At 35.7% G+C, this 27,510-nt stretch overlaps 1 protein-coding gene across 2 annotated transcripts; it reads right to left on the bottom strand.

The window, feature by feature from the left end:
- Positions 1 to 5,005: 5,005 nt before the first annotated feature.
- Positions 5,006 to 24,772, bottom strand: LOC149821220 (protein NEOXANTHIN-DEFICIENT 1). 2 transcript variants are annotated; one of them, XM_089982378.1, is made up of 10 exons: positions 24,491 to 24,772; positions 24,289 to 24,372; positions 24,119 to 24,182; positions 22,955 to 23,001; positions 22,635 to 22,689; positions 22,507 to 22,545; positions 19,037 to 19,205; positions 18,725 to 18,785; positions 18,376 to 18,432; positions 5,006 to 5,526 (listed from the first exon to the last, which is right to left on the bottom strand). In XM_089982378.1, the coding sequence occupies exons 1-10, from the start codon at positions 24,550 to 24,552 to the stop codon at positions 5,262 to 5,264; spliced, it is 903 nt and encodes a 300-aa protein (XP_089838504.1). In that variant the 5' UTR covers positions 24,553 to 24,772; the 3' UTR covers positions 5,006 to 5,261. The 2 variants fall into 2 exon arrangements, with proteins under 2 accessions (XP_089838504.1, XP_089838505.1); XM_089982379.1 differs by lacking the exon at positions 5,006 to 5,526 and having other exon boundaries at positions 18,197 to 18,526; positions 24,491 to 24,770.
- Between the last annotated feature and the right edge of the window lie 2,738 nt (positions 24,773 to 27,510).

Raw genomic sequence — 27,510 nt, forward strand, 5'->3', positions numbered from 1 at the left:
TGTAACTAGAAAGCCTCGTTATATGAGAAACAGAAGAGTGGACCCTTGATGTGTTTCTACACAAATAATGAGCTCTAAATAAGGAACCTGTTTACAATTACAATCTATATATAATCTACAATTACAATTTCATAAAAAGCTTAACATATACACAATTCACCTGTTACATTCAAATTTATAGTACTTGTAATTCAGGTATTTATATTAAAACTTACAACACTTATAATTTAAATTTTACAGTAGATACACAATTCAATGATTCATGGCTTTTCAATAAATCACTGTTATGATTTACAATTCAAATTTAGAATTACATACACAATTTAATCAAAGACAATTTCATGATTTAATGATTTACAATTACATTGATTTACAATGAATCTCAGTTACACTAAAATTTATAAAACAATTGAAGACATATGTCATTGTTGTAAATGCTTTAAGAATGCTCATAGCTCATCGATAACCTTATTTGTGTTATCGAGAAGTCCAACTTGAGTATGTATAATATCCGTCAGCATACAGATTTTGTCTAGTGCAAGAGTAACTCTGTTTTTTGCTCTACTTGTAATCTTTCTATACTTCACCCCAACTTTCTCATCCTCCTCAATGGCTCTCTTTGTGGAGGGACTGCTTGCAACCTGTTAAGATACATCAACTATATCTTCACTATTATACCATAGATGACAATCTTCAAGTTCAAAAAGGAATATCATGGGGTAATCCTTCATCTAATATTTTATTTGCAGCGATACAGATTTGCTAACTACGCGAGGGTGACATGATTGCTAAACAAAACCAAATTATTGAACAACTTGGTTGGTCATGTGGCACTCAATTTCATTCATATTGTGCAAACAAATGTTCATTCTCGCGATGTCCTTCATAGAGGTAACACTTTACCTACAAAATAAAGTTTCATTCATGGTTAGTCCTATATCGTATTATTTATAAAAATATAAAAAATATCATCAATAATACTTACAGCAGCCCTGCTTAGCCTACACAATGATGCAATGCATTATGCGCATCCCATGTGAGGACCCACCACTCTTCGATCAATCACCTTTTTGTTGTGTGGCCGACTCCATATTGCAACACGTAAAAAATCATGAACATAGTCAGACATTTGGGGTTTTACAATGGATATGTGCTCCTATATCCAAACCGACAAGGATTAACACACAATATAGTACATCAACATTGTTAAATAATATTTGAGTATAAATCAAAAGTTTATGTACAATAAAGGAATAAATATCTTCAATAACACCATGCCAACCATATTTTTTCTTTCACTCCTCGTGCTACTCAAACTTGCATATAGTTGTGCAAGTGAGGCCGCTTCTTATGTATATTGATCGATGCAATCCAGGTCTTGAAATAATTTTATGTGATCGACTTTGCACTAGTCTAGATGATAAGAAGTAGAGTAAGAATGCACTCACTTCTTTCTCCACCATACTACCGCCCTTCCCTCCAACATACAATAGCTTCTCCTTCACCCTTCTCCCCTTGTTGGGGTCATATCAGCCATGATAACTAAAACATTTCTTCTTTGAATATATCATCCTTCGCATCCAAATAAAGATCACACAGGTGCTTGAAATATCCCCACCAATATCCACTTACTAACTCTCCATGACACTTAAATTTAGTTATTCATGACACGTTCTTCAATGCAATGATCATCTCAAGATCTCTGAATTAAAATGTGTTGGTTGCCATATTCCAGAACTATGCAATGACCTCTAAGAGGTGGTGACTAATGTTCCATGGTGTGATCTTTAAGAAATATCAGAAATGCATTGGATGCATCTACTTCTTCACTTCCTCCATTAGTGTTAAGAACTACTAGTGTATTTGGAACCACTAGAACTAGTGTATGCAGGATGTTGGATTTTATAAATCATTTGGTTGTGGATCTTGCAATCATAATTAATTTTGCTAGAATTAGTCAAATTAATCATTGAATTATACGCACATGCGAATATAATGTTTTAACAATTTAGTTATCCTAAAAATATGTTTTACACATACATGACAAACTAATCAATCAATTGTAATATTTAAACTAGTTGAAATGATTAGTGGTAACCTTAACAATATTCAACTAGTCAATTGCATCTATGGATAGTAGTAACCTTAGCAATATTCAACTAATTGAAATGATTAAATAATTCAATTAGTCATATTAGACACTTTTACCTTTTAGCAATCAAATTATTTAAATATCTAATTAACATAAAAGGTTTAATATAAAATTAGAACTATAGAGTAACTTAAGCTAATTTCTCTAACATTTAACATAATGCTTATGAACAAAACCAAATTATTCATGCACTTTTTAAGTATGAAAAAATGTTAGTAGACACTATTATTAATTCAATGAAAAAATAATAGTTCGTGCTTCACACACACACACACACACACACACATATATATATATATATATATGACAATTTAATCAATGATTGAATGTAAATTTGATAATGATTGCAAACATCTTACTCATATATATACAAAATAATAAATGAACAAAGTACCTATCCACGAGCACCAGACCTTGTTCTCCAATGTGACCTCTTCCTCGAAGCTTGCATTTTCTCCTCTAAGACATCATCCTCAAAAAACTGAGGATGATTCCCTTAAGATCATCCCATGCACTCTTCAGTCCAACTTGAGCATCTGATCCAACCACATGACCCTTACTCGCATCCACTTCTTAAGGAGGGTCTACATTAACCTCAACCTTAGGGTTCACATCCTCTCCTTGGTGAGGTACCTCATTTGAGTCACCTCCCCCTCCTTAGATGCTTTAGAGATGGGAGTTAAGATTGTGGCCATAAACTCTTCAATCTTTTCTACATATTTCGCCTTAGATATGGGATACTTTGAAATTGTTAGTTGCTATTTGGCCAACATTGAAGGTGTTTGCTACTAATTGTTTGAGTACAAATTTTTGGGTTTACAGAGAGTGACACCCAGATTCTTAGCATTGAATGTGGCTCCCTCTATATTCACGTGTCAAGCTTACTTTGTGCTTCATAGTACATAGGATGACCCAATTTATAATTTTTCTTCTTTGGCTTTTTTTGTTATGCTCTAACACTAGAAGATGATGTGGGTGTGGACCCCTTTGACACAGTCTTCTCAATGGCCATATTGTATTAAATAAATTCATAATTTTTTACAATAACAAAACAGAAAATATAGATAAATAGGTGGGCAATAAAGATACAAAACATAGGCTATTAAAAAGCATTGCAAAAAATAAGCAGAATAGCCTATTGACAATAGAAAAACTTGAATTATTAAGAAAAAAATCAAATATTGTTCTCAACATACCATGTTTATCATACAAGATACGCAATATATAAACCACCAAACTGGAGTATAAAGGCATCCAAAGTTGAAACAAATGGAATAAGTTATTGAACATGCAAAGATAAGTTAAACGCCATGAAATTCTTTCATAAAATAATTAACTCATGTCAATTGTGCAAAAAAATAACTGATTCAAGCTGTTTTAAAAAAATAATTGGTTCAGTCGGTAAAGATGTGCTTACTAGAAAAAATCATCATTGAAGATTCTAGAATACTTGAGGATGAAGTGCCATCGATGAAAGAAACTTATCTCAAGAAACTTGAGGAATTCAGGTGTTTCCCGCTTTAGAAGTGAGCTTCCTATCTAGAAAGAAACTTCTGGTGACTATTTATTAAACATTCACTAAAGATGCATGTAGGCAAAAAATGTACTTGATTAAATTAAAAATATTATTTATTATTATTATTATTTACCATAAGAGTTATATGTGAGGCAATTTTTGGACGAAAACCTAAAGGTGCATATAAGTAAAAACACTGGTTTTATCTATTTCTTTTTCTTTAATGTTACTTTTGTGTTCCTGCTTCCCTCATCGCTTCTTATTGGCTTTTTTTCAATAAGAAAAAAAAAATGATGATGGAAGCATCTTCTTATACTTCCTATATGCTTAACGGATCACTCATTGAATCATTCTGTAAACACTCTTTTCTTGCTTCATGCATCACTTCTCGCATCCATTTCTTACTCTGTTAACTATAGGTATGACATACAATATAATGACACTGATTCATACTGGGAATTGCAGTTCGATCGGCCTTGGAAAGTCAACCAGGTCTCACAATCTCAGCAATGCTTTGGACCTCAGTCAATGTTAACTTGAGCTGAGTTGGGTTCAAGTAAGAATTGATAATAGCATAGGCCTGGGGGCAGGGGTCCTAGCCTCGGAGTTTTACGCTGCCGGCACGGCGACTGTAGGTATGGCAGGCTGAGCCAGCACAACCAGGTCTTTGTTGTGGGTGCGGTTTCTTCGGGTTATAAATCCAAAGAAAAAGTAAGAATTGATAAGCACAGTGAATAAAATTGGACCAGAATGGGAGTCTCTAATTTGATCCGATTCCATGAGTTAGTCCAATGCTATCCATCAAGGGATTTTATTAGAGATTTTTTGGACTAGCAACTTGGACCGTGTTTGGACACCTTAGGTGAGAATTCTAGGTATTGATAAATCTCGTGAGGGATCATGTTTGGGCGAAACATAAAAATGTACCTGAACCCCATCAAATGCAATCCAATACAGTAAGAGATGCTCCACAGCTCCCTCCCCACATGCATAATGCATGAAGCATGAAAGTTAGGTAAAAGATGTTTCAACTCTCACTGGATCTACTAGAAACGAGTTACTCCTGGTCTCCATACCCAGAAACTTCAAGTTTACTGTGCATGTTAAGGGATGTCTGGTTCTTTAGTTTGTTAGCAAACACTAGAGGCCATTTTAGGTAATAGCAATTGAAAGAAGGTGAAGATAATGGATTAAGATCCATACTTAGACAAGGGGACTTAAACAAAATTTTGATGTTCAACTAATAACTTTGAACTAAGATTGTCAAGACATTATCCGAACTAATGTCAAAAAAAAAAAAAAATCAACTCCAGTTTTCAATCTAACGCCAAACAGCATTTGGATCAAGGGAAAATGTTCATTCAGAACATCAGTCATTCAGGATCTTCCATGAACGACATGTAATCACAAAGTTGAGCCTGTCATATGCCACATGTTTGAGCAACTAGTTATGGAAACGAAGCTAAATATTGGAAAGTCTATGATTTCCAAATTCCACGTACGGTAGTTGCCAATCATATGAAGACAAGAAAACCAAACTGAAGAAAATAATATGTCTTCTCACCAAGGTTCCTGAAGCTTCATCTCATCTTATCAGGTTTTTTGAATTACTACATGAGGAGCTTCGACCTGCATGGTCATGCAGTTGAACTCCAATGCTAATATAGGTTTTGACAAAAGAATGGAAATGCTTCTGCATCGTTTCTCGTTCTCTGTTAGGGCTTCCACATTCTTCGAGTTGCTAGAAAATGCGTGAACTCCAGTTGATTTACTTTCTTGATCTATCTGTCTCTCATCATGATTATTTATCCTTGAAGAATCAGCTTCTGTTATTTTGGCAGGTTCAACTGCTCGCATACTGCAAACAAAAAAGATAAACTTCAAAGCTAGTAACTCAAAAAAATATACCTCAGCGCAATAAAGATGAGCAGGTTAGTGATAACAAACAAGAAAATGAAGATAAATAAATCCTCATAAGAGCCGTTGGTTGATTTTGTTGGGATTTTGGCTCAAAACTACCAAAGTGTCCTTTTTCATACATTTTCCTAAGTTTATGAGTTTCTTGTATTTCCTACTAGTTTAGTCTCATATTGAAGGTTGAAGGAATTTCTTATTTCCTTATATAGAGGGGTGTTGCCTTAGAGAGCAAGGCCCTCAAGAGGCATTAGATCTTGGGCTTGTACATCATTTCATCATTGGACCTTGGATCTTGACCCTTGACCTTGGACTTGGATTTGGGCTTGGAATTTGGTTTTAATCTTGGACCTATCTTTCGGTACTTGGGATGGATTTAATCCTAAGTTAAAACCAACCTTTGACCAACTCATTAATGGACTTTGACCCAACCTTAAATTATCTTGAATCTTTTTGGACCGTGACTCGAATCTCAACCTTAAATTATCTTGGATCTTTTTGGGCCTTGACTCGGATCCATTTGGACCTTGCCTAATGTCTTTGCATGGGCATTTATGATCCAAACGATCCATAAGCCGACCAACCCTTTTTAACCTTTGACCTAGTCTTGGACGTTCATGACCCTACAAGGGTCATTTTGGACCCTACCGCTTTTGGTCTTTTATCGACACCCTCCTTGGGCTATGAGTTTGGGTCTCTTAAAGGCCCTTCATGGGCCTTTATGGTGGTTGGATCCTATATACAACCCTCTCTCATTTCTCTAATCCCTTAGTTCTCTTCTCTCCTATCTCTCTCTCTTGAGTTCTCTCTCCTCCTCTCCCACAAGCTTAACTCTCTCTCTCTCTAAGTGCTATTTGGATCCATACCCATCTATAGTTCGGATCCATACCCATTTGCAGTCTGTATCCATATCCACTTATATATAAGATCCATACCCAATTCGAGCATACGTCAAGCCTGAATCATCCTAATCTAGTCAAGAGATTGTTCAAGATGGTTCGTGTCGAGATTATCGGTCTCACTCAATGCAGGGTGTGGACTAATTTTTTACGAGAAGGCAAAAACTTGGTTATGTCTTGATAGCATAGTTGCATGAGTACCCATTGCACCGAGGACTTGATCCTAAGTGGGGCCAACTATCGCTTGAAAGATAATGCGTGTACATGCGTGCCTTCGAACGCACCTGGTTCAAGCTTAGTTGCCCGACCCACTAAGTGAAGCATATTTTTCAACAATTTTCAAGCGATAGTTCTGCAAAGTAGCAACTGTTAAAGTTAAAAACCAGAAGTTGCCTAAGTTGTCCATGACATCAATTTCAAAAGGTGGCAACACAAGGTGCTTATCTTCCTCACTAAGGCAAATGTTGTGTATGTATTTACAGAGGAATGTCCAAAAGAACAGAAAGACAAAACCATTATTGAAAACTAAAAGAGACGAAAGTGGATGCAGGATTTCATGTATCACAAACATATACTGAATGCTCTTTCAGACGCTTTGTTCGACCTCTACTCGAAAAACACCATGGCAAATAAGTTATAGCAAGTACAAAACGGAGGATGCAGGAAATCATAAATAAATATATAGATTTCAAATTCTTCGATGATAAGTCATTGTTACCTCAAATCTATGAGATGCAGATCTTGACTAATTGGATCAAGTCTCAAGGTATAAACCCTGATGAGTTATTTCAGGTGTCTACAACCATTGGCAGATTGCCTCCAACTTGAAAAGATTATAAAAATGAATTAAAATATAAAAATAAAGAGTTTACCTTAGAATAACTTATTTAACATCTTAGAATAGAGGTGGAAGCTCGATCTCGAGGTTAAGAAAGATGAAGTAAAATAAGTTTGTGCTAATGATTGAACACAAACCAAGGTTTAAACTCGAACTCAGGAACAAGAATAAGAAATCTAAGTTCATTACTAAAAAATTATTTTTGGGTCACTATATGAGAGAATGCCGACATAAAAAGAAATTTCAAGGTAATAAAGCTAGTAAACCTTATGACAACCTGCTGATTGTAATTAGTGAGATATTCATTATTAATTCGAATAAAAGATAGTATGTGGATTCCGGATTAATGATTCATTCATTCAACGATAAAAGTACGTTTAAAACGTACAAAATTGTGAGAAAAGACTATAACATCTATATGAGAGATAAACATGAAGTTAAGGTTCATTGAAAAGGGAGTGTGAAACTTAACTTCACATCTGAAAAATGTTTAACCCTCCAAAATGTGTATCACATACCTACCATAATGAATAATTTTGTATTTGCTTATCTGCTTATAACTCATGGTTTCAAAGTTATAATGTAATCTGACAATATTATATTGTCGAAGAACTATAAGTTTGTCAGCAAAGGTTATTACACCAATGGGTTATTTAAGCTTAATTTGATTAATAAAGTTGATTTTGCTTTTGTTTATATGTTTGACTCGTATGATTTATAACATGTTGGATTATGACATATTAGTTATAAGTCTTTGAGAAACATGAATAACTTAGGACTTATTCCTAAATGCAAAGTTGAGCATGTTAGAAAATGTGATGTTCATATTCAAGCAAAGTTTACAAAAGAACATTTTCTAAGTGTTGAAAGAACTTCTAAACTACTAGATTTAATACATAGTGATGTATGTGATTTGAAAAAAACCTTAACTTGTAGGGGTAATAATTATTTTATAACTTTAATTGACGATTTATCAAAATATGTTTATGTCTATCTCATGAAAATACAAGATGAATCATTTGAAATTTTTAAGATTTTCATAGTGGTTGAAAATTTTCATAATTGCAAAATAAAGTTTTTAGATTTGATAGAGGTGGTGAATATCTTTCAAATGAGTTCATTGAATTTTGTAAAATTCATGAAATACATAGACAAAATACAGGTTCATATACTCCTCAACAATGGTGTAACTAAATGTAAGAATATGACTTTAATAAATATGGTTAATTTAAAGTTTATAAGTTCTAGTATAGATTATAATCTATGGGGTGATGCATTGCTTAGTTCATGTTATATCTTGAATATAGTTTCATATTGTAAATCTAACACTATACCTTGTAAACTTTGGAAAGGTAGAAAACAAATTTTAAATTATTTAAAAGTTTGTGGATGCATTGCTTATGTAAAACTTACTAAACCAAAATTAACCAAACTTTGTCAAAAAACCAAAATATGTGTTTTCATTAGATATTCTCAAAATAGTAAGACATAAATTTATAGATATTAAAACAAAAATGATTTTAAAATCTATCCAAACTGAATTTAGAGAATATTTAACTTTAAAATCACTTGAAGCTCCAAAATATATTGAAAATAATCCAAAGGAAAGAATGTGTAAGCCTGAAATTCCTGAAATTCAAAAAAATAAAAAATTTAGAAAACAAAAAGATTTTGGCATTGATTTTCATCTCTACGTGATAGATAGAGACCTAATTTCTTTTTCAAAAGCTATGACATCTCCTGATGTTGCTTTTTGGAAAGAAGCTATAGAAAGTGAATTAGATTCTATCATTTAAAATAAAACTTGGATTTTAATTTATTTACCCTCTGATTTTAAACCCTTAGGATGTAAATAGATTTTCAAGGAAAAACTTCGAACTGATGGCGCTATTGAAAATTTTAAGACTAGATTTGTAGCTAAAGGTTTCAAACAAAAACCTAGACTTAATTATTTTGACACTTATGCTCATGTAAGTAGGATTGCATCTATTAGAACTATGATTATTTTGACATTAATTTAGAACCTTGATATTCATCAAATGAATGTTAAAATTGTTTTTTTGAATGGTGTCTTGGAAAAATAAATTTATATGAAACAACCTGAAGGTCATGTTGAACCAGGATAAGAAAAAAAGGTTTTCAAACTATTAAGATCCTTGCATGGTTTGAAACAATCACCTAAACAATGGCATGAAAAAATTGATAAAGTAATTATTTCATACAGATTTAAAATTTATGACTTTGATAAATGCATATATAGCAAAATAGAAGGTAGTCATGTTATAATTATGTCTTTATGTGGATGATGTCCTAATCATAAGAAATAATGTAGAATGCATAAATAATATAAAAAAAAAAATCATCTAAGTTTGACATGAAAGATATGAGTTTAGTTGATGTTATACTTGGTATTAAATTGATCATGCATAAAATGTTTATGAATTAACTCAATCCCCACTACATTGAGAAAATTTTAAGGAAATGTAATCATTATGATTGTAAGCATGTTGCTACTCTGTTTAATCCTAGTGTTAAGCTATCGATTAACACTAGAATAAGTATATCTCAATTAGAGTACGCAAGCATTATTGATAGCCTTATGTATGCTATGAATGAAACTAGACCAGACATAGCTTTTAACATGAACAAGTTGAGCTAATATACTAATAATCCAAGACAAGAGCATTATGATGCTATCTTTCGAGTCCTGAAGTACATGAGATAAACTCTAGATTATAAGATATTCTATGAGAATGAAACTTTTGTACTTGAAAGGTACAATGATGTGAACTGAAATGTTGATTCCAATGAGTCATTATCCACAAGTAGTTGAATATTTACCATTGGATCTAGAACAGTTGCTTGGAGATCCAAGAAGTTAACTGTGATAACCTATTCTACAGTAGAAACAAAATTTATAGCACTAACATCAGCTAGTATGGAAGCTGAGTGGCTAAAAAATCACTTAATAAAAATACCATTATGAGATGAGTTTGTACCCCCAATAGCTATGCATTGCGATAGTCAAAAACTATATACAAAGCAGGAAGTAATATTTATGGTAAAAAATCTAGATATATCAGTCTAAAGCACAATTATGTGAATAATTTACTTAAGCAAAGAGTAATCTCAATTGAATATGTGAAATCGTCAAAACTTAGCGGATCTTATGACAAGGGAACTCTCGAGAAATTGTTTCTAAGATATAGAGGAGCATGAGGTTAAAGTTTGTAAAAGCAATCATCGTTGATGAAAACCCAACCACATGATAAGGGTCAAACTACATCTAGAGGTTCAATGAAAAGAACAAGTCTCTAAGTAATTGGATTAAGCACTTAATATTTTTCATTCCTTATGTCAAGTGCTCGAAACTTGTATACGGAGGTTGAGTGTAAATTGAATTCTTAATAAGATCCATAAGCCTTATGGTTGTGGTATTTCAAACAGGTTTACACCTTAAATGGACTTACCTATGTGAGTGTAAAGGTGGGGGTCGTCTTTTATGAGATTTGGACTTTGTCTCTAGAGCACTAATGAAACTTGGATACAACATAGGGCCCTTAATGTGTGATTTCTATATACTGATAGATACACTATAACCACCAAAAGTGAAAGTGTGTGTTATGGTGTTTGAAAAGTCAATTAAGATTCTCAATTCAAGGCTAACACTATGTTAAATTGTATCTCTCTTATGTAAATATTTACATATATATATAAAGAGAGATACATATACATATATACATGATGTACATATGTATATGTATCTATCTTTATATATATATATGTAAATATATTAAAACCTGCAAGGGTATTATAGTCATTTCCCTTCTTTTGCGCATATTCATAATTATGAATATGTTGTAATATTTTTTGTACTTTTACTTTTTCTTCTTTTTCTTTTTTCTTTATTTTATTTTTCCTTTTTTTGTTTGACTCAAAGTCAAACTTGGAGGGGGCTCAACACTAGCTGTTGAGCCTCTCCAACGGTTAGAATTCTAACCGTTGGAGGGGCTCCAACAGCTAGTGGAGCCCCTTCAAGCCTCCTTGCTTGTTATAAATAGGGGAGTTCCCCATTTGTAAACTTCACTTCTTGGAGCTTTTGTTCTCCATTCTTCTCAATAAAATTCTTTATATTTTGTATGCCTTTGTGCATTTGAGTTTCTTTATTGTACCTTCGTGTACATTTGTTCTAAGTGTTCTTGTGCATTTGTGCACATTGGTGGTGTTGTGCTTATCGCACACTTTATCTATTTTTGAGATATTTTCACATGGTATCAGAGCTAGGCTCAAAGGAAAAGAAGATCGTGTATTTTTCTCTCTTCGTTGGAGTACCTCGTAAAGCGTGCCATTAAGTTGTGGTGGTTGGAGTAAAGACTCGGTCCTTCATTCTATATTTTAGAAGCTTTCTACATCAAGAAGGAACTCTTTTCGCATTGTGGTATGCATTTATTTCTCTTTGTATCCTCTCTAATGGGTGAAAAGGATTCTCACTTCTCTCTTGGCTTCAAATTAAATGGAACGAATTATCATGTATGGGCCGGGAATATGGAGGCCCATATAAAAGGAAAGGGTCTTTGGGGATATGTTCAAGGAACTATTCCCGAACCCAAACCTAAAATTACTATCCTTGAGAGAGGGGAGATCAAGGTTCTTGAGGGAGAAGAAAGAGAAAAAGCTTTTAAAGATTACAATAAGAAGCATGAAGAGTGGGAAATGAAAAATTACAAAATACTCTCATGGTTCTTCTCTTCGGTTGAGACCAAAATTAATGCCAACATTCTAAAGTTCAAAAAGGCATATCAAGTATGGGAATATCTTGAAAGAATGTATACTTCAAGAGATTTGTCCCATAAATACTATCTCCAAAAGAAGGCTTTAACCCTTCAACAAGGAGAGATGTCCGTTAGAGAATATTTTGTCGAGTTATCCACTATTTGGGATGAGCTTGCTCTCCAAGAACCTAAATGGAGTGGTGAGGCTATTGAATTGAGGGCCACACAATTAGAAGAGGATCATTTCTTTAATTTTTTAAATGGGCTTAGACCCGAGTTTGAACAAACTAGATCATCTCTCTTGTCTTCTTTCTCTTCTCCCCCATTGGAAGATGTGCTTACCAAATTAAGTGGAGAAGAAACTAGATTGGGAATGAATAAAACCAATCTAAGTGTGTTGGTCGTTCCCTCTAAAGATGAGGATGAGGGTGCTTATGCCGTCTCCAGACCGGAGAATAATGTTAAAACCTATAAACCCCCTTATTTTAACAAAAATCAAGGAGGAAGAGAAAATGGTGGGCATTATGGAAGAAGAGATTATAGTAAGATCATATGCCATTTTTGCAAAGAACCGGGTCACATTAAATCAGTATGCCCTAAATGGAAGAAGATGGTGGCTATGTCTACTACTTTCCAATCAACCAAGGAGGAAGGTCCATCAACTTCCAACCATGCTACTTTGTCTCTCAATCAAATCATGGAAGCTCTTCAACCACTCCTCAATGGATCTGTTTCCGGAGCCGCCATGACCACCTTTTCTCCTCCCGGTAAGACTCTTTGGCTCTTAGACTCGGGTGCATCCTTTCATATGACTCCAAATGTTTTTGCACTTTCTAAATACTCAAAAAATTTGTCACCTTCTTTTGTCTCTACCGCGGATGGAGCTTCTCTTGAAATAAAAAGAATTGGTGATTTTGAAAGACAAGGTTTTTCTATTCCTAAAGTTAGATTTATACCAAAACTAAATTTAAATTTGCTTTCCATCTCTCAACTATCGGATCATGGGTGTGATATCAAATTCTCATCAAATAAATGTTGGAAAAATGATCGCTGGCCTGGAAAGTTGATTGGGGAAGGCTCTAGAAAGGGAGATCTTTATCTCATGGAATTTCTTCAAATTCCAAAAACCTCTTTTTATAATGTTGCCCAACATAAAGATATAAATGTTTGGCATAAACGCCTTGGGCATCCAAATATTGTCAAGCTTTCTTATTTACATTTTGCTAAAACTTTATGTAAAGACAATTTCAATTGTAATGATTGTATTCTTGGTAAAATGAGAAGCTTATCTTTTGGACAAAGAACTATGTTTTCAACTAAGCCTTTTGAAATTGTGCATTCGGATGTTTGGGGACCGGCACCCGTTGTGTCTAAGGGAGGTTTTTCGTATTATGTTATTTATGTGGATGATTTCTCAAGGTATAGTTGGATATACTTCCTCAAACATAAACATGAGGTTTTCTCTATTTTTAAGGGTTTTCACATGTTAATACAAAATCAATTCAATAGTAAATTGCAAATTCTTAGAACCGATTCCGAGGGAGAATCTCTCAAATAATTTCAAAAGTTATATTGAAAATAATGGGATTGTTCATCAAAGGTCTTGCCCCAAAACTCCTCAACAAAATGGGTTGGCCGAACGAAAACATAGACACATAATTGAAACTACAAGAACTTTGCTCATTTCTCAAAAAATTCTAAAAAGATTTTGGGCCGAAGCGGCTCTTGCATCGGTTTATCTCATAAACCGACTTCCATCCAAAAACTTGAATCAAATATCTCCATATGAAATCTTGTATAAAAAAGAACCCGATTACAATAGGTTAAGAATTTTTTGTTGTAAATGTTTTGTTCTCACCGATAAGAATGATAAATTATCTCCCAAAGCTATTCCTTGTGCGTTTTTGGGATATTCGGAAACACAAAAAGGTTTTAGGTGTTATGATATTAAAAATGATAAACTATATGTTTCAAGAAATGTAACATTTTTAGAAAACATAAGTGGTTTTGAAGAACACAAAACTCATGAAGATAATGCCGATTACTCTTTTTTGTTTGAACTATTATCTAGAAATGAAGATTTTTTTAGCGATGATGAATTGAATGAGAATGAGGATATAAGTGAAAGTATTCCTCAAACCATTCATGATGAAGAAGAAATAATAAATGAACGAATTACTTATACACATAGAGATAAAAGCACTTTTAGAAGTGCAATAGAGAAATATAGTGACCTTAGTGAATCTTCCAACCACTCTCGAAGAACTGAAAGATCTAGGAAAAATCCTTCTAGATTTATTTCCTATGAGTCTTTTTCTCCAAAACATAGGGCATGTCTTAGTGTCATTCACTCATATCAAGAACCTAGAAATTTTAAGGAAGCTAAGGAAATGATAGAGTGGAGGGATGCCATGAACAACGAACTTAGAGCCCTCAACAAAGCCAAAACTTGGGTTTTTCAATGTCTTCCAAAAGGAAAGAAAACAATATGATGTAGATGGGTTTTTAAAATCAAAACCAAGAGTGATGGCACTCTCGAAAGGTATAAAGTTTGTCTTGTCGCAAAAGGATATAGTCAAGAATACGACATCGATTACGAAGAAACCTTTGCCCCTGTTGCACGAATGGTTACTGTAAGATGTTTGATCACTATTGCATCTATTAAAAAATGAAATATTTACCAAATGGATGTTAAAAATGCCTTTCTAAATGGGGACCTTAATGAAGAAGTCCACATGGATGCTCCTCCTGGTATAAACGTACCAAAAGGGAAAGTCCTTCGTTTGCAAAAAGCACTTTATGGTTTAAAACAAGCCTCTAAGGCTTGATATGATCGATTTAATGATGTGATGGTTCAAGATGGTTTTACCTCATGCTACACTGACACTGCTCTGTTCGTCAAAAAGTCTGATGCAGGAATTATGATTTTACTGTTGTATGTTGATGACATGTTGATAACAGGTAGTGACATAAAGAGCATCAGAAACATTAAAACCACTTTAAAAGAAAGGTTTGAAATGTCAGACTTGGGGTATCTAACTTACTTTCTTGGTATCGAGGTAGCCTACTCTCATAGAGGCTATTTCTTGTCTCAAACTAAACTTGCTTGTGAGATTCTTGACAGATCAGGTATTACTGATGATAAAATCTATGAGACCCCTGAAATTGTGGGATCAAAAATGAAGATCGATGATGGGAAACCTCTGGAGGATCCTACCCCCTACTGGCAACTTGTGGGATCTCTAATGTATCTTAGCATCACAAGGCTGAACATCTCTCATGCCGTGCATACTGCAAGCCAATTTCAGCATGCTCCTACATCTGTTCATATGAGTGTCGTTCTCCGAGTTGTCAGATACATAAAGGGAACTCTAAACAAGGGAGTTTTCCTTTCCTCATCTTCTGAGTTAAATTTAATTGCATATACTGACTCTGATTGGGGAGGTGACCCAAATAATCGTCACTCCACTACAGGCTTTTGCATTTTTTTAGGTGAATCCCTGATCTCATGGAGATGTAAGAAACAACAGAAGGTGTCTCTATCGTCCACCAAAGCAGAATATCGAGCCATGGCTTCTACAACTATGGAGATTGTCTGGATTCATCAGTTGCTGCAAGACATGGGAATTCCAATTCAAGAACCCACAAAGTTGTGTTGTGATAATAAGAGTGCAATCTATATTGCTAAGAATCACACTTTTCATGAGCGGACAAAGCATATTGAGATGGACTGCCATTATGTCAGAGAGGCATATCTACAAAAAGTCATCGATCTTCCTTATGTGACTTCAGAATATCAGTTGGCAGATTTCTTCACCAAGGTGCTTTGCTCTTCAAGATTCAACTTTTTTCTTAGCAAACTTTCGGTCATTGTGCCCTAAGTTGGAGGGAGAGTGTTAAATTGTATCTCTCTTATGTAAATATTTACATATATATATAAAGAGAGATACATATACATATATACATGATGTATATATGTATATGTATCTATCTTTATATATATATGTAAATATATTAAAACCCGCAAGGGTATTATAGTCATTTCCCTTCTTTTGCGCATATTCATAATTATGAATATGTTGTAATATTTTTTGTACTTTTACTTTTTCTTCTTTTTCTTTTTTCTTCATTTTATTTTTCCTTTTTTTGTTTGACTCAAAGTCAAACTTGGAGGGGGCTCAACACTAGCTGTTGAGCCTCTCCAACGATTAGAATTCTAACCGTTGGAGGGGCTCCAACAGCTAGTGGAGCCCCTCCAAGCCTCCTTGCTTGTTATAAATAGGGGAGTTCCCCCTTTGTAAACTTCACTTCTTGGAGCTTTTGTTCTCCATTCTTCTCAATAAAATTCTTTATATTTTGTATGCCTTTGTGCATTTGAGTTTCTTTATTGTACCTTCGTGTACATTTGTTCTAAGTGTTCTTGTGCATTTGTGCACATTGGTGGTGTTGTGCTTATCGCACACTTTATCTCTTTTTTGAGATATTTTCACACACTATTGGGGTCTCAAATTGACTAAGACTTAGTAAAACTAATGTTGAGGTTCAAATCCAAAAGGTACTTTCATTTATGCATCGGATCTTTAGGTACAACCTCTTGAGTCCTTTCCATAGTTTTGATCCACATGGGGGATGGGGTTTTGGCTCAAAACTATCGAAGTGTCCTACTCTTTTTCCTATATTTCTTTATGTTTATGGGTTTCTTATCTTTTTCACCAGTTTAATTTTGTATTTTTCACCAGTTTAATTTTGTATTGAAGGTTGTAGGAACTTCACTTGTCCTTATATAGAGGAGTGCTGCCTTAGAGGGCAAGGCCTTCAAGGGGCAGTAGATCTTGGGCTTATATATCACTTTATTCTTGGACCATGAACCATAAACCATGGACCTTGAAACTTAGATCTTAGATCTTGTCCTTTGACTCTTGACGCTTGACCTTTGACTTTAGACTTGGATTTGTATTTGGACTTTGGACTTGAATTTGAATTCGAATTTGGGTTTGGGTTTGGGTTTGGGTTTGGGTTTGAGTTTGGGTTTGGGTTTGGTCTTGGACCTATCCTTTTAGTGTTTGGACAAATTTAATATCCAAGTGTAAAACTGACATTTCACCAACCCATTAATGGACTTTGACCCAACCTTAAATTATCTTGGATCTTTTTGGACCTTGACCTGAACCTGTTTGGACCTTGCCCAATGTCTTTGCATGGGCATTTATGGTCCAAACGGTCCATAAGTCACCCAACCCTTTTTACCCATTGACCTTTGACTCGGTCTTGGACGTTCATGATCCTGCCAAGATCATTTTGGACCCTATTCATGCTCTTTTGGTCCTTTTTCATTGCCCTCCTTGGACTGGCTGTTTGGCTAGCCTAGGTCCATTAAGGCTAGTTGTTTGGGCCTCTTAAAGGCCCTTCATGAGCCTTTATGGTGGCTGGGGTCTATATAAACCTCAACCCTCTTTCATTTCTCTAATCCCTCACCTCTACTCTCCTCTCTCTCTCTCCCTCTCTCTTGAGCTCTCCTCTTCCACCAGCTAAACACTCTCTCTCTCTCTCTCTCGAAGTGCTTTTAGGATCCAGATCCAATTGACTTTTAAGATAGCTATTCAGATTCATACCCAAATTCAGTCTGTATCCATACCTGCTTGCATACATGATCCATACTTATATTTGAACCCAATATCAATACCCAATTCGAGCATATGTCAAACCTGGATCCTAGTCAAGAGGATGTTTAAGGTGATCCATGTTGAGGTTATCGGTCTCACCCAATACAAGGTGTGGACCATTTTTTCACAAGGTGAAAGCTCCATTGTATCCTCGGAGTATAGTTGCACGAGTACCCACTGGACAGAAGACTTGATCCTAAGTGAGAAAAATTATCACTTGAAAGATAGTGTGTGTACATGCGTGCCTCCGAGCGCACCTGGTTCAAGCTCAGTTGCCTGACCCACTAAGTGAAGCATATTTTCCAACAAATTTGGCCTGGGATCAAACCCAACTTAGAAGAAATTTCACAAGATTTGGCAAGTAATCAGTCAGACAAAGCACGACATAGCCTGAATCTGACCCAAGTCCAATTCAATCCACACATGTAAACAGCAGACATGCTTATGTTGGTTAACATATTTTCCTGATCTAGAATTTCTCACTTCATTGACTTATACAATTAACTGTTAGTCACATTTAATTATATAATTCACCACAATCAAGCAAAAGTACATAAACCATAAGATTTGCATTCCAGCTCCTTTACAACAGTACTAAAAGTTTCAGAGAGAACAACAAACCTGCAATCAATCTGGCAAGAATATTTAAGAAGGTGAGGATTATGCTCAGTGTTGCCACTGTAATGGAACCACATCATAGAAATGAGACTGTCTCGTGCTTAACAGTGAAAATCACAAATCTGTTGCACTTTGGTCAAAAGTTTACAAGAACCTGAAAAATGAAATGTTAACAAGTGGCTTTTGATCGTCTCATCATGAGAATAATTATTTAAAGTAAGCAGAGTGCATATAAAAAAACATAGTTAATATGTAAACCAAAAGTTACAGTATGATCTAAAATTTCCTTTCTATCAGAAAAATGATGCAAATCTTAATAATTTATTCCACGATTATGGCTGAACAGACAAACCTGAAACTAGGGAGATACATCCGAATGTGAGGCCCCATCCAACCATTATCTATCTTCCACCCTTGCAATATCAACAAAATAAAATTACTGTATCTTTTCATTGGGAGTAAGAACCTCAAAAATGTTCTATGTGCTTTCCACATTAGGAAAGCTACGAGAATTTCACTAATGTTCAACCAAAAATACTTTTGTTCAAGATGCTAGTTCAATTAATTTGTATAACCTAAAAATTAAAAGCAAATCATTAATGGACAAGCAATTATATCTCTGACTTAGACTATTAAGAAAAAGTATATATCATATGGGACGTACCACTCATAGGAATGCTTATATTGCAAAATGCAGTAGCAGAAGAGCTAATGGTATCTGCTATTTCAATCTCCATGTACTTTTTCTTGTCATCACATTTAGGATCCATACTGAGAAACTTGAAAAAACCATTGCACTTATCTTTTGGTGTCTCCCTGATCACATCAATTCTCTTCATTAAGAAAAAAAGTGAAAAGTCAAGGTCATGAGCATTCGCGAAAGGTTGTAGGAACTTAAATAAAGCATAAAGTGCCTTTGTAGAGAAAGGCATGTGTATGCGCTCAGCTGAGCAACTATGCAAGCTAGGTTCCAGCCCAAGCACAAAGTGGTTGTAGGTGACTGTCTAGGAGGGAAACAACACCTAGATGTCACCTAGGTGTTTTTTTGCTTAATTATGAGCCGTAAGGCAAAAACAGATGATTAGTAACAATGATGATGATGGTTAAGGCATTTCTCTTCATCCTTTATTTTTTAGATTTCGATTTTTGGATTCTGTTCAGCAATCAAAGCTATGTTCAAACTTATTTTTGAGCAAACAGATTTCAACAAGTTATATATGTTGAATTTGTTTTCTTTTACCAACTCCTGCATTTTAGAGTCCATGGCACGAGTATACCTTATGATTTTATCTTGTAAATGCAAACATTTTATTAATTATAATGTCTACAGCATGTAATCATATAAGATGCTACTGCAAATGCTAATAACAACCATGAATTTTTATATGATTATAACACTTTGTTGAATATGAATTAGAAAATATAAATGCAGACTTTAGTAAAATCATCTAAATTTTCAATATTTTCGTAATATTGAGAAAATTCTTAATTTTGGTTTCGAGGAGCCAAGGATTCACTCAGTCACTTAGGTGCTGCCTAACACCTACGATGACACAGATAACTACTGACATAAACACTAATACTAGTACATTAAGCGCAATTTATGGGCATAAATGTGCATATAACTGTAGGTTTACATATGCATCTATGTGGAATAGGTAAATACACACTCACCCACATTCAAACATCTGCACATACAGAATTGCATAGATAGATATCAATGATTCATCTATATAGAGATGGTAAATCTGGATGTGTATGGATAGGTTTTCCACTGATTTATGCCAAAGAACATGCCAGACTCTGGCTATTGTATGAAGCAGTAAAGAATCATGGATAAAACATTGTAGTCTATAAAGACTTGGGTCAGGTTGGTAATGACTAAACAAATACCTAAAATTGTAAAGCATAGACTAATATAAACTAACAAATTCTAATTGATGTCTTGGCCCTACAAAACAAAACACATGAACATTTGGATCTTTGAGTAGCACCTAAACCTTTAAAATAACAAAGATACCTAGAAGGTTGTCACTGAGAAAGAAAAGTTCCAACACTAATCCTCTAAATCCTTAAATAGCAAAAATTCCATAGGGCAAATGCTGTAGAACCCTTTCCCTCATACGTTTTGAGCAACATTTCATTGACCTGAAAGCTTTTTCTATCGAACAGATAAAGCATTTATGCTTTTGATATATATTGACCTGAGCCCTATACACAATATAAGCAGAGTTACAGTTTTGGACTACATGCGCAAGATTCATCGTGACTTCATGCGCAAGATTCAAAAGAAAGAAATTGCAGAGGCTTTGAAGAAAATGAAATCAAGAAGGGCAGTTGGCCCAGATGGTATACCTATCGAGGCTTGGAAATGCTTGGGAGAGAAAGGTTTAGAATGGTTGACAAATCTTTTTAACTTGATTTGGCGAACAAATAAGATGCCTAATGAGTGAAGGAAGAGTACTTTGGTGCCTTTATATAAGAATAAGGGTGATATACAAGATTGCACAAACTATCGTGGTATAAAACTCATGAGTCATACTATGAAACTTTGGGAGAGGGTGATTGAGTCTAGGTTGAGGAAGGTTGTCATGGTATCGGAGAATCAATTTGGTTTTATGCCTGGAAGATCAACTATGGAAGCTATACATCTTCTTAGACAACTTATTGAAAGATATAGAGAGAGGAACAAAGATTTGCATATGGTTTTTATTGATTTAGAGAAGGCATACGATAGAGTACCTAGGGACGTTCTCTGGTGGACAATGATGAAGAAAGGTGTTTCTCTCAAGTACATTAGTATAATTAAAGATATGTATGAAGGAGTAGTAACCAATGTCCGCACTTGTGGAGGGGTGACAACCAATTTTCCGATAACGGTTGGGTTACATCAAGGATCTGCTTTAAGCCCTTTCCTATTTGCGATAGTGATGGATGAGCTTACGAGATCAATTCAAGAAAATGTACCGTGGTGTATGTTGTTTGCTGATGATATTGTTTTGATTGATGAGTCTAGAGCTGGGGTTAATGCTAAGTTAGAATTATGGAGACAGACAATGGAAGCTAGAGGTTTTAAGTTGAGTAAGAGTAAGACTGAATATATGGAATGTCGGTTTAGTAAGCAACGAAGTAGTGATGGGAGTGTAGTGAAGCTTGGTGAGCAAGATATACCGGTGAATGATTATTTCAAATATTTGGGATCCATCATTCAAAAGTATGGAGAAATTGATGGAGATGTAAATCATAGGATAAAGGTTGGGTGGATGAAATGGAAAAGTGCTACTGGAGTGTTGTGCGATCGTAGAATGCCATTGCGGTTGAAGGGAAAGTTTTATAGGACGACTATTAGACCCGCTTTACTATATGGTACGGAATGTTGGGCTGCCAAGAGACATCATATTCAAAAAATGAGTGTAGCTGAGATGCGGATGCTTAGATGGATGTGTGGAAATACAATAAAAGATAAGATTCGGAACGAAGAGATACGTAAGAAGGTAGGTGTTGCACCCATTGAAAATAAGATGCGAGAGAATCGTTTACGGTGGTTTGGACATATTCGGCGAAGGCCTAATGATGCTCCAGTTAGAAGGTTGGAGAAATGGGAAAATATATTAGTTAAAAGAGGTCGGGGTAGGCCTAGGAAGACTTGGATGGAGATGATAGGAAAGGATATGAATGCTTTGAACCTCACCGAGGACATGGCGTTGGATAGAAATGATTGGAGGAAAAGGATTCATGTGGAAGACCCAAAATGAATTTCTTTTTTGGTTCATATCGCTGACCCCAATTGTTTTGGGATGAAGGCGTAGTTGTTGTTGTTGTTGTTGTACAGTTTTGGACTACTCAGTTTTGGTGTTTACCAAGAAGTAGAGGGTTTCTTGTCTAGTAATTATGGCCTTTTTTGGAAAATTTGGAACTTAAGTATGCTTCTTACACTATATCTCTTCCTAACAGTTGCATTGAACCTATATGGATCAAAGTCAAGCAAATACATTGCTCTCTCTCTCTCTCTCTCTCTCTCTCTCTCTCTCTCTCTCTCTCTCTCTCTCTCTCTCTCTCTCACACACACACACACACACAAAAGATGCATTCTTTTGGTATCCAGAATCTTTGTAGTGCAATAAAGCTGCTTACCTTAGAGAATGATGCAAAGTGACTGGGTAGCCCAACATCCTAGATGAAAAGGCAACACAGTAGACAATTAAGTGAACTCCTAAGTTCCAATAAGCATAAAGAGGAAGTTGAAATGGTAAATACCACACCTTCCTTCCATGCTGACAAGCTTCATGATTGTTCACAAGAACCCTTGTAGCCCATCTAGCAATTACAAACACAAAAATTCATCAAATGAAATTAATAAAATTTATTATCCAAATGATGGTCTACAAGAGGCAATAAAAATTTCAGTAAGAAATACATGAATTTACGTCCAAAATAACAAAAACATGTCAGTAAGGCCTAACAAAGATTACACGACCACTTTACAAGTCACAAGAAATTCAGAATTTCTTCTGGATTTGGTTAGAGATGCAAAAGGCAAAGAACATTAAAATTGGTCAACCCAAAAAAACAAAAAACTTACGCGCATGAAGTTGGTGGATTCCATACGATGCCTGCAATAACCACCATCTGAAAGAGTAAACCAACGTTTCTTTGTCAGCTAGCACCAAGTCATAAAATCAACCAGAGGCTTGAAGACCATAACCAACTCGACCTATGTCTGAACCAACACAGCTTTAGCTTAGGATCATGAATTGACTCTTATATAAAAAAATCCAAGTAGGATCCACACTTTTAGTCTTTGAATTTGAGTGCAACAATGCAAGCCTAAACAAAATATCTGACACAGGGCCACTATTTTCCATAAGAATATCATATTGCCTGAGAAGTGAGTACATCATGCCCCCCAACCCCTTGGGCTTTATAATCTTTCAAGAACATAATAGAAACTAAGAACTCAGAAATATTTAAAGGGAAAAAAAACATGTTACATATGTAAAGTAAAGACCACTAAAAAACATATTGTGCATAGACCAAAGAATATTAAAAGGTAACAGTGTCTTTAATTAGTATGTCCATTAGGATCATATTGATGAACATCTCCATTCTATTGAAAATCTTTCCACTTTAAGCATATTCTTTTTGTCAAAAGAGTTCCTTATCTGATTTAATCTGTGCTATTTCCTTTTGTCCTTGTTATTTATGTCATGTTTTCCTATAATTTGCCACGTAACTCAGCAAATTCTCATGACAACTTTATGTGGAATTGTGACCATCTCTGAATCAGCCTCCGAGAATGAGTTAGACTGACTCACAAATGCCACAGGATTTTGGGGCATCGACGCGACCAGGGAACGAATGAATTGAAGCCCTCGTCCTATGACTTGAATTTCATATATTCAAGTGAAATCCTGAAAACAACTACTGGGAATGTAGTTAACCCAACAACTCATTGATCCATGCATGGTCGTAAAAAGTTGACAAGAAAGGAAGAGTTCTTAAAGGCTCAAAATAGGCCAGCAATCCTCTCACTTTTCCATTATGAAGAGTTGACGTTAAAAGTTCAGCCCCAAATGCACAAATTCCTTGCTCATCCGACAACCGTAGATTTGCTTTAGCTATTCCTAAACTGAAACTTTTATTTTATAAATAAAGTAACCATGCAAGAAAGAACTGTCCAGTGAATAATCATCAAGAAAATATAAAATAAGAAAAAGGAAGAGCATACAAAGAAATAGTGAAATACCTCATCAAAAGCTCCAGCAGGACTATCATCATAATGAGCAAGGAACATCCCACCAAGAGTATATCTGCAAAACCCAATCATTTTCTCCCCGTTAACACCCCACACACACACACAGTTTAGAAGGCTGAAAAACTGAAGTTATCTAACATAAAACAGATGATTGGGCATACCCAAATGCCTCAACGAGTCTAAATTCCTTGGGGATCAAGGCACGAGTCATGTCTGCCTTTAGAAGATGAAGCTGGTACAGTGCCCTGAACCCACAAATCCAGGAAAACGCTAAGCACTTGCTCAACACCATTTGTCAAGCTCAAAGAAACTAAAAATTAAGAAACCAAAGCATGAAAGAGGAGGAAAAAAGATTACACTTGCCTTCCTTTAAAGACCCATGGAGGTCCCAAAGAATACCGTGAAGGAGATTTGGGTTCTTCCATCTGTTCTTTCTAAAATCATATGAACTAACAGCATGTACTTGCTTAAAGCTTTGAGCTCATGCAGGAAAAGGTGCAAACTCACCAGAATCTAGCGCAATGGAGAAAAGAACCTTACCAGTATCCAAACCAAGATAAGGGGCATTTTGGAGTTTAACATTTATACGCAACTTTTTCTTTTTTTGTTGTAAAGAGTCTGTATGATAAGTCTCCTCTGCTGAGCAAAAGGAACAGGGCTTTTCTGAACAACTTAAAATACGAGCAATCACTGCTGCTGCCACGTGCAATGTAACGAGTTTCCTTTCCCCAAGATGATGCTTGGCCTACTACTAACCATCTATCTCAACACTTCTCAAGATGGGAACCATACCTATATTGAGAAATTCCAAGATGGATGGCTGTCAGGCAGGTGGCCGTCACTGCAAAATAATGTGAACACTTTGTCGATATCAAAAGTTTCCAACTAGCTCCCTTAAAAGAGTGTCCAACTGGTAGACTTAGAACCATGTAACTTGATGTTTGAGTTGTCCCTAAATCAAGATATCACTGCATTTTAAGAGTGAGTTTGACTGTTCAGATCTTAGATCCTAGATAATCTGATTTTTGATGAGAGCAAAAATGGCCTTTCATCTCCCGTTTCCAATTCACATCTTGAAAAGGTTGTAGTTGACAAATCCACTGTCATCTCAGTTTTAGTTTGGGCCCCATTCATATTCCCTTGTTTCTCTCATATCTTCAACATCCAATGAGAGCCCAAATAAATAACTGATCTACAAAATTCAGCTGAAACCCACATACATTTAGCACTTCTTTTAGAAATAATGTTTAATTTTTCTAGGGATTCAAACACATATTCTAATAACATTTACACTCTCACAATGCTATCCATATATCCTAACATCTCATAAAACTTTAAATGCATTTGTGTGTCATAGAAGTTGGCATGTGGGAGTAGCTTTCTGCTAAGAAAACACACCCTGCGTTTGTGTTGCCATGTTGGGGTTTTTAAAAATGCATGAATTTTTGTACATTCTTTTCAAGGAAACCATCAGTTTTTCGAGGTACTCAAAGCCCCCCCCCCCCTACAGCTAAGAGTTTCACTGGCACATGGCCGAAATACATGCAACAATGCCGCACAAATTTCAGTCAACAATATGAAGAAGTGTATGAATGGAAAATTGTGTGCAGCACAGATGTATATACACAAAACCCATGTTCTTTCCCTGCCTTATTTATTAGGTGCAATGTTCTTTCCCTGCCTTATCCGATTAGAAACAGGGGTCAATCTCACACCCTTCCAAAATCGACCGATGTTGGCTCGAATCAGCTGAATCGATCAAAATCAGTCGATTTGAACTAGTATCGGTTCAGAATTGCCAAAATTCTGTTTTTGTCATTTTTTGTATTTTCTGATTTTTTGAATAAAAATCTTCGGATTCGAAAACAATTTGCTTGGATTCGACTCGGTTTGATTCTTTGGTTTTTTAAAGAAACAGATTTGCCTAATGAACCGACTTTAACAACATTTATTAGGTGTCAAATAATGACTGGGCATACTAGATGACCCTCTTGTGGAGGCCCAACTTGAAAAAAGGCTTGAGGACTGATATCTGTCCAACCCACGTGCCTGTGTCGTGTGACCTATCTTCTGGATCCTTCAATTGGTTCGTTTGGGACATGCAACTTGGTGCATTTCTAAAGGGTAAAACATTTTTTTTTTGAGCTACAACTGCAAGTGATTTATTTGATAGATGGCAGAAGCTCGTGGCTCAGTTTGGTTCGTAATAATTATCTAATAGTAAAAACTGCACTTTTACCATCTATCTTGATGCTTGGCTCAGCTGATGAAAATGCTCCATTTGTGAGCCAAGTCAGTTATATCTTCAGCTACAAACGTATTTTGCTTATTAGGGAACAACTTTGTCCAAAATCTTAACAAAACCCATTCTTTTCACTGTATTTTTATGCTTAACAACTTCATGCTAACCAAAAAAATGAAATATAAATACTAGATCCATTCGCTTCACTAGTTTTATTCTCTACCAACTTCATATCCTAACATGAAAAGGAAATTAGGTATGAAGATAAGGATGATCTGGTTCTAGAAAGGAAATGTGTGTAAAAACACTAGATTTCTTGCCGAGTTTTGCTTCAAAGTGGCACCACCCCAGCGCAAATAAAGATCTAGTCATAAGCCTTGTGACCTTAAGGGACCAATTAATTGACAAAACAGAGGTGTCTCCAGCAGTAACCGAAAAGGATAACACAAGCTTCTTCCTCAGATATTGTCTATGCAATTTTTTTAGCTAGGCCAAAAGAAACCTCCCATCATTGATAGAGGTGGCAATTGGGTCGGGTTGGCGGGTTGGCGTGTCAGCATACCTCAACCCGAACCCGACCCGTTTATTAAACGGGTCGGTTGTGGCAAACACGAACCCTGACTGTTTAATAAACGGGTAACCCGACACGACCCGCCAACCCATTTAATAAATGGGTTGGGTCGGGTAAACGGGTTCTCAGGTTGGCGGGTTGGCAGACAAGTTGGCAGGTTGGTGGGTTGGGTTGGCGGGTTGGCATACCCTTAACACGAACCCGACCTGTTTAATAAACGGGTTAGGCGGGTTGACCCGTTTATTAAACGGGTTCATTTTTTCCAAACCCGAACCCGCCTAAGAGGTGGGTTGGCGGGTCGTGTCAGGTTTTGCCATCCCTAATCATTGACTGCAAAATTGACAAGCCTCCAGTTGGTAAAAACCTTGAGATCTCTGGGGACCACTAGAAAGTTCACCTAGCTTCACCCTTGTGGCAATTGGCAAAGGACACCCCATGTGATCGACCATGCATGTATTGCTGCCTGGTTATCTCACTTTATCTCCACGGGTTCCCCTGCTTGAGATCCCCATATCGTTGAGTAATGCTTTGATCCCAATTAGCTCACATGTACTTGTCATCACCCTGTAC

This window comes from Nuphar pumila, chromosome 12, assembly GCF_984573655.1.
Source record: "Nuphar pumila chromosome 12, dmNupPumi1.hap1.1, whole genome shotgun sequence".
Taxonomy (NCBI): Eukaryota; Viridiplantae; Streptophyta; class Magnoliopsida; order Nymphaeales; family Nymphaeaceae; genus Nuphar; species Nuphar pumila.